Source organism: Rhinatrema bivittatum, chromosome 11 (assembly GCF_901001135.1).
Source record: "Rhinatrema bivittatum chromosome 11, aRhiBiv1.1, whole genome shotgun sequence".
Lineage (NCBI taxonomy): Eukaryota > Metazoa > Chordata > Amphibia > Gymnophiona > Rhinatrematidae > Rhinatrema > Rhinatrema bivittatum.
In genome coordinates, this window is record NC_042625.1 from 59,788,245 (window position 1) to 59,801,850 (window position 13,606).

General features: G+C 44.6%; 1 protein-coding gene across 1 annotated transcript in view; it reads left to right on the forward strand.

The window, feature by feature from the left end:
* Nucleotides 1–4,604: 4,604 nt before the first annotated feature.
* Nucleotides 4,605–13,606, forward strand: part of TESC (tescalcin) — an 85,574-nt gene continuing 76,572 nt past the window's right edge. The window contains exon 1 of the mRNA XM_029620070.1: nt 4,605–4,887. Within this exon, the coding sequence (XP_029475930.1) occupies nt 4,830–4,887 (58 nt within the window). The 5' untranslated portion in view covers nt 4,605–4,829. The remainder of the gene's footprint in view (nt 4,888–13,606) is intronic.

A 13,606-nucleotide genomic window follows, 5' to 3' on the forward strand; every position in this document is an offset into this window, starting at 1 on the left:
CATAAATGTATGGACTATATTATAATAATTTGTGAACCTTTGATGTTTTTTCACCTGGCTTGTGTTAGGGTATACTATTGTTACATTTTGAGTTTGTTACTTGAATGGTTTCTGTTGTGCTGTTCTTTATATTGCATTACTTTTGGTTTCTTTTCTTTATTTGTATGCAAGTTTTGTATTTTTCTTTTTTTAATATTCAAGATATTTAGATAATTTAGATATTGTTTCTTGCTATATTTCTTTGTTACATGCTTTGTCATTAGGTTCCATTTTTATTCCTGGGGCAGATATAACAGGAAAACCATACCATTTATATGTGGTGGGGGACGCGGCGGTTCCGGGGCGGTTCCGGAGGGCGCAGCCATGCCCCCGGGCCCGCCCCCGAAACGCCGCATCCCGCCCCCAAAACGCCGCGTCGATCAGCCCTGCCCCCGACAAAAAACCCCGGGACTTGCGCGAGTCCCGGGGCTCTGCGCGCGCCGGCAGGCCTATGGAAAATAGGTGCGCAAGGCCCTGCTCGCGTAAATCCGGGCGGATTTACGCGAGCAGGGCTTTTAAAATCCGCCCCAGAATAAGGGTTCACAAATCAGAACTAGAAATACACAGATGAAAACTGTTCTGCTCACCTCTCCAGATCCCCCCTCCCTTTCTATTCCCTGCAGATAGGAAGGAGAGAAGGAAACAAGAGAGCAGAAGGGACTGGATTAGGGAGGGTTCATCTTAGTTTTGCCCTGTGCTCTGTCTACTGCAGGTTCACATCCACCCCCAATCAGTTCCTCGTATGCTGCCTGGGCAGGGAGGACTGGAATAGCAAGTAAAGGGCTGTTTACTGCTTGAGAGTTTGGACATTAGCCAAAATATTCGTGGGGGCATAGTCTTGTGTACTTATGCCCCTAGATAAAAGCAATCTTGCTGACGATACCCCCTTGGCTTTGACAGCAGGCCCGCCTCCCCTGCCAGGCACCCCAGTTCTGTCTCTTATTTATATATATATATATATATATATATATATATATACACACACACACACTCACACTCACACTCACACTCTCCACATGTATACCTAGATACCCAGGCCACGAACCTCAGTAGTAAGGGCTGGAAAATATTTCTAATGTTAGGTGCCAGGCAACATTGTATAACAGCTGAAATCAGCTTCCAGTGGGACTATTACTGTTATGTACAAAATACTTTAATGTTGAATTAACTAATGAACAAACCGCGGGGCCTAGGAAATATTCTCCCCCCCCCCCCCCCACCTCAACAGAGAATCTTGGACTTCAAAGGGGCTCGACATCAGAAGAGGACAGCTAACTAATTTAAGCCTCAGGAGCCCGGCATCAGTTCGCTTCTGTTCCCCACATCCTTATCCAGGCAACAGCAAGAGGAGATAGGAAGGGGGAGCGGAAACAGCACTAGATCTATGGTTTGGGGGGTTTTTTTGGGGGGAGGGGGGGGACCACATTGTAATTTAAGCAGGGGAAAGAAAAGGCACATACCCCTTGAAAAAAAACCAAAACCCTAGATTTCTGATGGTTCTCCAGGCTCCTTTTCTCCACCGAACCTGCTCTGGACTCCTTTTCTTCCCCCGTAGTAGATGGCATTTCTGTAATTTGGTTGCTGCAGTTAGCTTCACCAACAAGCCTCCCTTCTCAGCGGACCAGGGAAAGTCACCCCCAGAAAACAAATGCAGCTGGGCCCCTGGTACCCACCCCGACACTGAAACACCACAGACAAGGAGAACGCACAAAGCCCTCTCTCCAGGAGGCTGGAAAGCACAGCAACTCGTTGTTCCTCACTCGCAGTTCTTGGCCAACCACCTCCTCCTAGTGACTCCTGGAGTCGTCCTTACAGATGTGGCCAAATGACCAACCTTGCAGGGAACAGACCAGGGCAGTCAATTGCAAACAACTCTCTGCAGCCCTGGAGCCTCTCACCGGTGTGATTTTTCCTCACTTTACCCTATGGAGAAGGCTTAATCAGCCTTACGTGCACAAAGCGAAAGATAAGTCAATCCAGCACAACTGAGTCCACAAAGTGAACGGAAGGATCCCAACCACAAAGACAGGAAATGTTTACCCTTAATAAGGAAAAATAGAGGACAAACTAAACAGAAGCTTCCAGTAACACTGTCAAATTACAAACTTATTCAGGAGACAACTACTCTGCCTTCTTCAATGAACTGAAGGCTCAGCTAGGGTGACATTGTAAAAAAATATATATATATATCATTCAGACTGATAGTTAAGAAAACAATTATTTATTTCACAGTTTTTATAAACTGCCTTCCTGGCCTTTATTTATGACCACCCAAAGTGGGAATCTAAAAAAAAAAAAAAAAGGCAGGCTCCTAACTGTAGCAGAAATTGTTTCCTCATTTTCTGTGTAACTTTAGTGTTGTCTAGAAACATTCTGCAATCCATAAACAGCACATTTGAATGCTTAAAGCATAATTGAACCAGCCTTTTTCTATCTGATTCGAAGGATAAATTGTTGAATCAAGGTGAAAAGTATAGCCAGGTCTGTTTTCGACTTCTCCAGGATATTATTTAGGACAAAACAGTCTGTGGAAAGCTGTAGAGACTGCAGCAGTCCTTCTCACGCCTTATTCTTAAAAGTTAATAAGTGATACATTTGGGATACTAGGGGAGGAATGGCTCTGGCAGTACTTTTACAGGTCCATATTCAGCTTGTCTAGATAAGTTTGGCACTTAGCCAGCAAATGCCAGGATTTGAAAATACAACTACTTTGACCACCTAAAAACTAGACTCTCTCAAGTGCCTATGACATAGCCAGTGGCATTATCTAGCTGTTAGCTGCATAATGCCCATTTTCTGCCAGATAACCTTAGGACAGCCAAAGAGCAGTCGTAAAGTTATAAAACTATCTAGCTAACTTTAAGATGGCCAGATTATTCAGCAGTGGACCCACTCCACTCAATATCCCAGCAAAGTTAGCCAGATAAGATTTTCTATCTAATTTTGCTAGCCAGCCAGCAACTGAAAATGAACCTGTAAGGATTTTTAAGCATAAGCTGCAGTCTGGATGCTGCCCACTTCCCCTTCCCTATGGGAACAAACAGTGCACAGAAATTAACACTTATTTTACCTTTATACATGACCCGATCGGCCCAAGAACTCACACTCGCTTTTCTCAGAATAGAGATTTATTTGCAAGGCCTTATGTTACCAAAACCAACACCAATAATTTGTGATCTTAGAAACTTATGATACATACGTAACACATATGGTGATTAGTTTGGTAGGTATGAATACATCTGAAGATGCATGACATCACTTTAACTTCCTTATAAAGCATAAACAGCTCTAACTTATTAGCCCTTAAACAAGGCCCAGCAGTCTCACCACTTTTGTAGATTCTTGAACTCTGAGCTGTGGAGAGCAGCTGCAGGTCCTGAACACTGTCCCTGTCACCGTGAAACAGGCTGTGAGTCTCCACACCTGGACGAAGGGCAGAGGGACCCCCCCCCCAGTTCCTGGAGAATAACCAGGCAAGTTCAACTCAGGCTAAAGTAGCAGGGCTCGAGACGCTCTTCCAAGCAATGCTCCAGGACACTGGTTCTCAGTTAGCAGCTTTAGTTGCAGGATGGGTCTGGAAGCAATGACTCCGAGGACTTCTTCCTGATGTGGAAGGAATCTTCTTAGCCCAGCACTGAGGCCCTTTCCCAAGCTGATTTAGGAGATTGCATATTCAGCGCTGGTGCTTGGTTTTTTGCTGCCCTGTGCAAACAATTACTGTGCTCCCCCCCCCCCCCCATCGATTCATTCAGTCTCTGTTCCGACCCATCAAATTAAAGCCCAGCTCCCTCCTGCAATCTATATTTTTTAAAACTGATACGCCCCCATCCCCTCACCTCGGTCACATATGCAGAACACAGAGAGAACGTCACCAAATACAGAATGAAGAGATCGGAAAGGATAAACAGAAACGTGCTGAGAAGAACTGAACTGGAGCCCACAAAAAAGCCAGAAACATGCAGAGCAACAATGGAATGGACTCCCTTATTCTTGAAAATCATGCCCATAAGACTGGAAAATATTTGCCCCAAGATGTGGTGAATATTTTTTTCAGTCTGATAAGCATGGCTTTTAAAATATAAGGGCCCTGGTACTGGGACCATGCCTCAGGGCTAGGCCTTGGCACCAAGACCAGGCCTCGGACAGCCCAGCCATGACTGTTGAAGGTCTTTTTTTTTTTTAGCAGTCTTTTTTGGTTTGTCAAATGAATCAAACTGAAAAAATATTAAAACAAACTGAATACAGATGAAAAGAAAAAAAAAACAAACTGAAAAAACAAACTGAACTGAAAATTTTGGGGATGCACATCCCTACTAACCACACTCTCTTACATTACGCTATAGTTGCTTAGGCTAAATTGGCTAAATAGTCTTAAAATTTGAAACCAAAATGTTTACGATTAAATGTGGTCTGGAAATAGGTACATGCCAGGCAGAATGTCCAGGTCACAGAGCAACCTGATTCAGTCACGACTTGGAGGGCTTTAGGACCCAGGGAAAGCCCTTCCTCTGTATGTATTATAATTAGTGCTTCCAGCTTCCTGAACACTTAAACAGATACCGCACTTCAGGCAGGCAGCTCTGAACTGGCACCTTGCAACTTCTGAGTCCTTCAGCATCCTGCCTTCTTTTTGCCTGACAAATAAATAAATACAGATTGCTTTTTGTGTTTTCTTCTCCCTGATTAAGGAACCTCCTTAATTGCCTTTGGTGGAGCAGTCCTGCCCCAGTCTGGCAGATCACTGAATTCTCTACCTTACAGTCGTTTCATTCGATAAGTGATTTAAAGTGATGGGTTCCTCACATTCTCTGACGGTGGAAATCCAAGAACTTGCTGGCAAGACAGGCTGTGAGTAATTCCTCTCCTGATTATTATATTATCATTATTTGCATTCTTTAAAATGTGTTCCCGTGCGTACTGTCCTTAACTTCCCCTCTTGCTGTTCGGCTGCTGTCATTTCCTAGTTGACTAGTTTTGGATCTCTCGACCGTCAGACCCTAGAACGCACCCATTGTGCTCAGAGGACGGTTTGGGCGCCTTGCACGTCTCCCTTGGCTCTGGAGCTGGGAGATGGGGGGGGGGGGGGAGAGAGAGGGGGCCTAGTGGGCAACTATGAATTCTCACCAGAAACCAAATTCTAAAGAAACTGGTTGTGCTTTAAAGCAGATAGCTGCAGGGAATCGAACACCAGAAGAATGTGGTCTTACTACTTAAGAGTTAAGGAGCTCTGGGTTGTTGCTTGCCACCAGAACTGAACATTTTTTATAACCACATTCGTCAAGTTTAAATAGAGAAGGGGGGGGGAGGATGGTAAACATGACAGAGAGTGACATAACCCAAGGCAAGACTCCAGAAATATAAGGAGCATTTTCTTATAGGCCGTCAGTGCATGAGGAGAAACCCCAGTCCTCAAGAGCCACACACAGGACCTCTGTGATGGCCATTCTCTTAAAACTGGTTTGCATTACAGTGGTTTCAGTTTTATGTTGGTCCTTCCTGTTCTTCGGTTACACTGTGAAGTAGGCCAAGGGGTTAGCACTCATGGGCCAGCGTGCGCCTTGGCTAACCTGCTTGGTTATGGAAATCCATTCAGTGCAAACCAAAGTTTTCTTAGACCTCACCCCAGGTTGATTCCATGCTAAGTATGTGGAAGGCAAAATGTCCCCTGTGACATGAAATTTTCCAGGCTCGCTGCTCGTCGTGGGCAAGAACTTGGAGCTCATCCTTTTAAACTTTACTTTAGAAACATTTGCTATTAATTTCTTTATTACATTTATTAATCTCTCCTCCCAAAAAAGGTTTGAAGTGATTTACATGTGTACACAAATCAGTATCCAAAAGTGGCATAAGTTGAATGTGATTGGATTGAGGCAGCCAGTCGCGGATGGAGAGTGGCTTTTTGTGGCTGGTTAGTGATGATCCTGCAGGATCTGAGTATGTGCATAGCTGCCAGCTGACTCCATTTTTCAAAGTCAGGGTGATCAGGTCCTGATTTTACTGCTTTGCCTCTGTGGACATGTAGCTCTGAGTTTCCTGAGAAAAGCAGAGTGCAAGTGCATATACAGCGAGGTAAAAACCAGACCTGGATCAGCCTCTCCCTACCTAGTGGCTTACACAGAGAGTCTGCTGCTACCAACCCCAGCTGTGTATGATCAAGAATATTTCCCCCCAAATTCATGAAAACTAAACCTTTATTTCACCTCTCCCCATCACACAAGTAATGTTGTCCATAATGGCATAGCCAAAACATTCAGCAAAGCTGGATCTGGCAGCTGACTTTCAATGGGAGTTCCCTGCAGAAATTGGCCATTCTTGGGGCCAGCCTGATGATTGCAGTGAGCAAGCATGCAGGAGACCCGTTTTCTGTTCTCAGAACCGGGCTCTGCTTGTTGGGGGCTGGGGATGCTGCAGGGAGAGGAGTCCCGGCCATCTCACTTCAGGTAGGATTCGGGGTTCTGAAGGGAGGAGCAGGCACGTGGCTCAGTGGTTAGAGCAGTGAGATGAGAACCAAGGTAGGCCAGAATTCAAATCCGGGAGCACTGACAACGCCTGTCATCTTGAGCAAATCACTTCATTTCTTTTTGCCTCAGGTACCTACTTAGATTATAAGCTCTTTGGGGTATGGAGTTATCAGACCTGAATACTTATCACCATTGTGCAGTGCATCTGTCCAGTAATACTAGAAAAGTAGGTATGGTATTACAGAACGAGGAGGGCGATCCCTAATCAGGGAAAATCCCCTGATAACCATGAATGGATGCTCATGACACCCCAGCTGGGGAACCCTTCCCCACTTAATAAATGGGAGTGAGCAGCACCGGGACAGGTTCCAACTGGGATGGAAGCTCATGTGCTCAGGAAAGTGGGCCAGGCTGAAAACAAAGTGGCTGTTTTCCCCTATAGCAACATTTGCACTGTTTTTGCTGATAGAGTAATTATTAAAGTTGTTGTGTTTAATTAAATCAGTAGGATCTCCTTCACACCCATTTTTTAAAAGTTTGTTACATTATCTTTCCTTGGTCCTAGAAGTGTGTTATGCTTTTCTGCTCGGGTTTTTCTTTTTTCATTTTTTAGTCTTTTTTTTTTTTTTCCCCCTTATCAGACGTGGTAGGGTCGGGGGATGCCATGCGCTTCCTTCTTTGCTTCCACCGAGCTCATCTGTGGGGGCCATCTCCACAGCTCTTGCCTCACCCTTACTCATTTCCTGGGGTTACCGGAAATAACTGAAAAGCGCAGTGGGGGTAGAAACCAGTGTGATATGTATATTATACAGGAACATCGGTATATAAAAACCAAAAATAAAAATAAAATAAATAAATAAATATTGAGATCAGATCCATAACGATGAGTCTTTAAATGTATTTTCCTTCTAATTCGGAGAAACGCGAGAGTTAAAGAACTAACTAAGTGGGGCTAGCGTGCTTGCCAACTCGTAAATATTCTTCATGACGGTCTGCCAGATTTTTACTGATAATCTTAACATGTTTTACTGTCAACAGTTTGTGCACAGCTGGACTTGCTGTGCCGAGACGCTCCCCGCTATGCACCCTGATTCCTGAGTATTGCATCCTCACAGAACCTGAGTCCATGGTAGCAGAGACCCGGACCCGTTGCTTTTAGTGACAGGTCGTTTTTTCATTCCTTATTTCGGACAGTTGGCTACCCTGATGTTAGCCCACTTGGATACATGGAAACAAAGCCGTTTGTCTCCCTCTGCTTTTTCACCCTTCTGTAAACACATCAAGCCTCCTTTCCACCCCCATCTTTTAATGTCACAATTCTTTACAACTCTGAAAACAAACAACACCACTACAACATCATTCTAATGCAGCCTGTAATTTACTTGTATAGTCAGGCAACATCATTCCTAGCTCATTTTGCGTCGATGATGAAGAGAATCCTGCTTTTGAAGCTCATCACAAAATGAGTCCAAAAAAAAGTCATCACCTGCAACTTGTGGGCTGACGTCTTTATTTCTAAGTGGGTGGTGTAGCAGATCGTGTTTGTCTCTCACTCCCAAGTTCAATAAGTAATATTAGCAGAATTAGAATGCCCTGGTGCTTTAAAGCCGAAATGGACTGCATCCTGCTGCACCTGCTACGGCCGAAGACAAATAGATCTTTAAGAAAAGGGTTTTCGTTCCAGGCTGTGTGCCATGTCTGTGACTGGGGCAGGGCAGTCTCTGCTGCAGGTCCCAGGCAGTGCTGCATTCCTGAGTGCCCTGCAGCCTCTTCCCTGGACACGCCCTCTTATAAAGCAACAGATATGTGGCCAAATTACATCTCCAGTGCAGGAGCAGAGTTTGTAACTCCTCTGAAGGAAATGAACTAAATGGACCCAGAGAACTGTCGATAACGATCTGCGTTTATATGGCAACTTTCACTCAGCAATGCTTGAATACATTCAGCCACCTCTGGGGTAGATGGGCTGGCAGCACTTTTCTGGTGCCTGGACTTCATGTAGGCTATAAAAAAAACAAAAACAGGAGAAGGAAGCAGGAGCGGTGTTATTGTCACCTGGCTGCAGAGGCGTAGACTGAGCCACTGGGACATGGTGATTTCCCCAAGGTTGTCAGCAGAGAAGGAGACTCAAATGCACATCTCAGGATTTTCCTCCTGCCACTTAGGTCAGAGCTCTAGCCATTAGATGAAGCTCCTAACCCCTGAACAATGCTTCTTCTTGGTCTCTGCAGCTCTCTGACCCCCATGGAGGAGAAGGTGGCTGATTAGAGCAGGAGGGAGAAGATAGCTTCCTGTTAATGAGGAATTATATCCTCAGCGCACGCCAGGAATAATTATTGGTATTTTTTCCCCATAAGACTGTGCAATAATGAGGAGAGCTGGTAAACAGAGATGGAGTTTTTGGGCCATGTGGAAAAGCTGCTTAAAGTCACATGAGAAAGCATGGGGAGGGTCACCATGATGCTATCTATCCTTGCGGGTGGGTGGGTCGGAGGGAAGGGTGAAGGTAGGCTGCTAGGAAAGTTCTGATGCACCGGGCTGGGTCTCTTTATAATTTGGATGGCATTTAGGGGTGCATTGCGCACAGCCCGCTAGGGCCTTTATACATTATTTTTGGGGGAGGGGGAGGGGATTGGGCCGCTGGCCCATTTGTATATTCCTTTTCATTCCGTACCAATCATCCTACTTAGCCGGATATCTTTTAAAGATATTCAGTTAAGTCGCACATTATCTGGCCACATAACTAAAAACCTACCCAGCTACATTGAAACATACCCAGTTAGGGTTTTTGATATCTGGCTAAAGGTAGCCGGATAACTTTAGGCTGGTATATTCAGCAGGACATTTATCCCGCTGAATATATATGACAAGTTATCTGGCAACTAAGTAGTGGCATATAGCCAGATAAGTCCGAAAAGCGCTACTTAGACGGACAAGTAGAGTTTTTCAGAATTATTTGGCTCTGCAGGCCTGCTGTTATTTAGCCGGATAATTTGGAATATAGCTGGATAAGACTGAACTCGTGCGTGTGCATGTGTGTGTGTGACAGCCTGCCTGAGTGCATGTGTGTGAGAGAGAGTGAAAGAGAGAGCATGTCGGAATGAGAACAAGTTTGTATGTGGGAGAGGGAGTCTGTGTTTGAAAGACATCATGTCAGAGAGAGTGGCAGCCTGCATGCGAGAGTGAGATCCTGTGTTTGTATTATGTATGGGAGGGAGAGAGGATGTGCTTGAGAGCCTGCGGGCATGTTAAAGAGCTTGTATGTATGTATGTATGTGTGATAGGGGTGTGCATTCGTTTGCAACGTATTGGCAATCCGCAACGTATATATCATATTCAATGTATTCGTGGGGGTCACGAAAAGTATGGCGAACCCCCACGAATACAACGTATCACTAATGAATAAACCCCCACCCTCCTGACCCCCCCAAGACTTGCCAAAAGTCCCTGGTGCTGCCAGTATTCAAAATGGTGCCGATAGCCTTTGCCCTTACTTTGTCACAGGGGCCGACCAATGGCACCGGTAGCCCCTGTGACATAGGATATCATTGTACTTGTATGAGCTGATGTTGGGTGTCCTTTTTTTTAATGAAATATGTACGTTCTACCATGTACATTGCTTAGACCATTATGTTAAGTGATTAACAAATTTTAAGAAAGTAATGACTATCCCATCCTCATAGCCAAAAGCTTTTTGGTCAACTTCAGTTCACACAAAAGACCTTTCCATGGAGTAATTTATTAGCAACTTTAATTTGCACCACAAGGGCCGACCAATGGCACCAGTAGCCCCTGTGACATAGTAAGGGCAAAGGCTATCGGCGCCATTTTGAATACTGGCAGCCGACAGCCTGAGTGCAGGAGATCGCTCCAGGATTCCCGCTGGACCACCAGGGACTTTTGGCAAGCCTTGGGGGGGGGGGGGGGGGGCAGGAGGGGGAGGGTTGTAGTAAATTAAATTTAAAAGGGTTGGGATGGGGGTTTTTTTGGGAAACGAATACATATGTAACTAATGAATGGATCGGGGTCCCCCGAGAACGGATGCAAAGGATTTGGGACCCGACGAATACGAATACCGAATGGGACGAATCCATCCCTGCTGCACATCCCTAATGTGTGATATCAGGAAGGGAAAGAGGGGAAATATGACAGCCCTAAATGCCAGTGGCCAAGCATTTTAGCATGATGGACTTTTAATCAACTTTGTTGAAATTCTGCTTTGAGAACTGCAAGCTTATGTAACCGTAGGCATATATTTTATCACAATTTAAATCTTGTAAAATGTAATGTATTCAGGAAAGCATTTTTCATTATGAATAAGCTTTTTCTGCTCCTGTGCTCCACGAGCACTTAAGACGAGCTGGGCAGTACTTACATCCAGAATCCTGCCTGGCTTTCTCCAGCTTGCACACCTTTGTGCACATCTAAGCTCCTGCTGGCTCTCCAGGGCTCCTTGTGTGCGCTCTTGCTGCTGTTCCCAGCCTTGGCCTGCTTTTAGTCGCCAGTAAATGTTGAATTAATTATTTAAAATAGTTTTCGGTAGTATTGCTGTTTTGGTTTCGGCCATCTTTGTTTTGAAGGAAAAATCTCCCTGTTCAGTAAAACAAACAAACAAAAAAAAAACCCCCAAATATAAAAGATGTCTTAAACATAATTAAAGTGCTAAAGGCCTGAATCAGCCAATCAGATTGGCTGCTTTGTAGATTTAATCACTTTTTACCTCTCATTAAGCAGCAAAATATTTACTGCCTAATTTAGCCCTAGAAACCCTCAGGGCTGATTCGAATGAGGTTGAGGCCTTAATCAGCCAAGACCTCGGAAACAGAGAACGGGACAGAGAAAGAGAGAGACAGAGACATACACATATGGTGGCCTCTTTTCTTTTTTTGCCAGCTATTATCTCTTGAATTATCTAGCAGACTGCAAGAAATGTGGATATTAGATCACTATCTTTTTCCAATGTATCCCCTTCTGCCTCTCCCCTTATGTCCAGTCTATATTTAAAAAAAAAAAAAAAAGCTAGCTATATTACTTGTGCTATCCTAGAAGAGCGTTCCCCACCTAAGATAATAACCTCATATTGTACAGGGTGGCCATATAGCAGTCATTGTTCATCTTTATTATAATCCATGGCACATATACAGATGTAATCCCACTTTTCTCAGGGAAATTACAACTATCATCTTCCTGTGATATCTGTGATATTGGAAACACCGTGCCTTTAGGCTCTCAGTCCTCTTGCTATCTCTGGGGAGGATCAATGGTTAGGAGCCAGTGTTTGGAAAGAAAGCACAGAGGTAAAGGATACGGTTTGCTAGGTCATGACTGCAAGGCCGGATTTAAGGTTTCGGCGCCCATAGGCAGAGTGGCATGGGGTGCTCCTTTGAAGCCATTTCAGCACCTGGGCCCTAAAACAAGCAGAAGCAGGATCCTCTTTGGCCTGGATAGCTGGACCTAGACTCAGTTGCTTGTCTTGCCTTTGCCTAAATCAGGGCCTGCCTGTGTCAACCGGTGGCGATTTTCTGTCAGGTTATATGCCAGGTTGCTGACCTGAAACCTTTTGTTGCTTTCAGTCTTTTTGAATTTGCTTCGTTTTTTCCTACTGGGAAAAAGTGGAAGGAGGAGGCTGTCGTTGTCCTCAACCTGGTACCTTTTATTTAAGAAGATTATCACTGGTGAAAAATTAAAGTTGCTAATAAATGACTCTATGGAAAGGTCTTTTGTGTGAACTGAAGTTGACCAAAAAGCTTTTGGCTATGAGGATGGGATAGTCATTACTTTCTTAAAATTTATTAATCACTTAACATAATGGTCTAAGCAATGTACAAGGTAGAACGTACATATTTCATTAAAAGAAAGGACACCCAACATCAGCTCCTACAAGTACATTGATATCCTGGTCCAGCCAGAATTCAAATAATAAAATAAATAATTTGAGTTAAGCCTTAAACTGCTCATAAAAGAAAATATCTCCCTCTCTCTCCTCCAACCCAGTCATCAACTGATCATTGAAAACAAAATATATATATTCATCCCTCTCTCTTTCCCTCCCCCCTCTCAGTCAGCCACTTGCTCATCAAAACTCTCTCCACTTGCCTCTGCCAGCCAGCAACACTGCCGCAATTAATAAACCCACCCTGTGGACATTTTGTTTCTAGTTGGGATCAATCCAAAGGGAAGGTAGCAACTGAAGCAGAATGTTAATCAGCCCGAGTTCGACTGAGTCAGCATCTTCTCTGCTCTCAGGCCCTGCAGTGGCCCTCTCTTTCTTCTCTATAGGAGGTGAGGGTCTTACAGTGGGAGAAGAAGCTGACTCATTCTCATGCTGCTCTCCTCCCAAAGATGGGGCCTGCCCAACTGCAGAAATGGTCCACAGGGCTGGGCAAGAAGGGATAATTAAGAAGAGTCTCTGCTGGCTGGGGTGCACGGTGCAGTGCAGTGTGAACGGCTGCAGGGCAGGTCTTTTTTACCTTCCCATCTTTCTGCAATCGCCATTGCTTTGTGGACCGGCGGAAATACTGCCAGGGACTGGTGCCAGCCCATGGACTAGTGACCGAGAAACCCCGAGTTTGAGCACCGCACCTTGGAGGGGGGATCAAAATCATGGGAGGAGGCTGAGTGCCACCAGCCAAGCCCATGAGCTGCCGCCAGTAGGTAAATATAAAGCCCTATTGGGTCATACCATTAGGATAGGTAGAGATAAAACGATTCCAGAGCTTTACAGCTCCCCCATGTGGGCTGCTGTGTTGGTTGCTTCTTTGTTCTGTGAAAAGAGGAAACATCTAGAGAGGGTGTGGACCTTTAGTTAGAATTCTAAGGAGGCAGGATGGCATTGTTTCTGCTCCTGTTTTTGTTCCTTTCTTTTTTTTGAGGGAAGAATTAAGGTTTGGGCTAGAAAAGTAGAAAGGTTGCCTTTTCTCATTTTTAGAAACATTATTTCTTTTTCTTCTTTGACTTTATGTTGAAGGAAGTTTATATCCACCCTTTCTTCCTTTTGTTTGGATGTTGAAGACTGTTTTTTTTTACTTTTGCTAGCCAACTAAATTCCCAGTGGCCAAGGGAATTTAGCTACCATCATCTGGAAAGAAGGATTTCGGAGGAGTCCC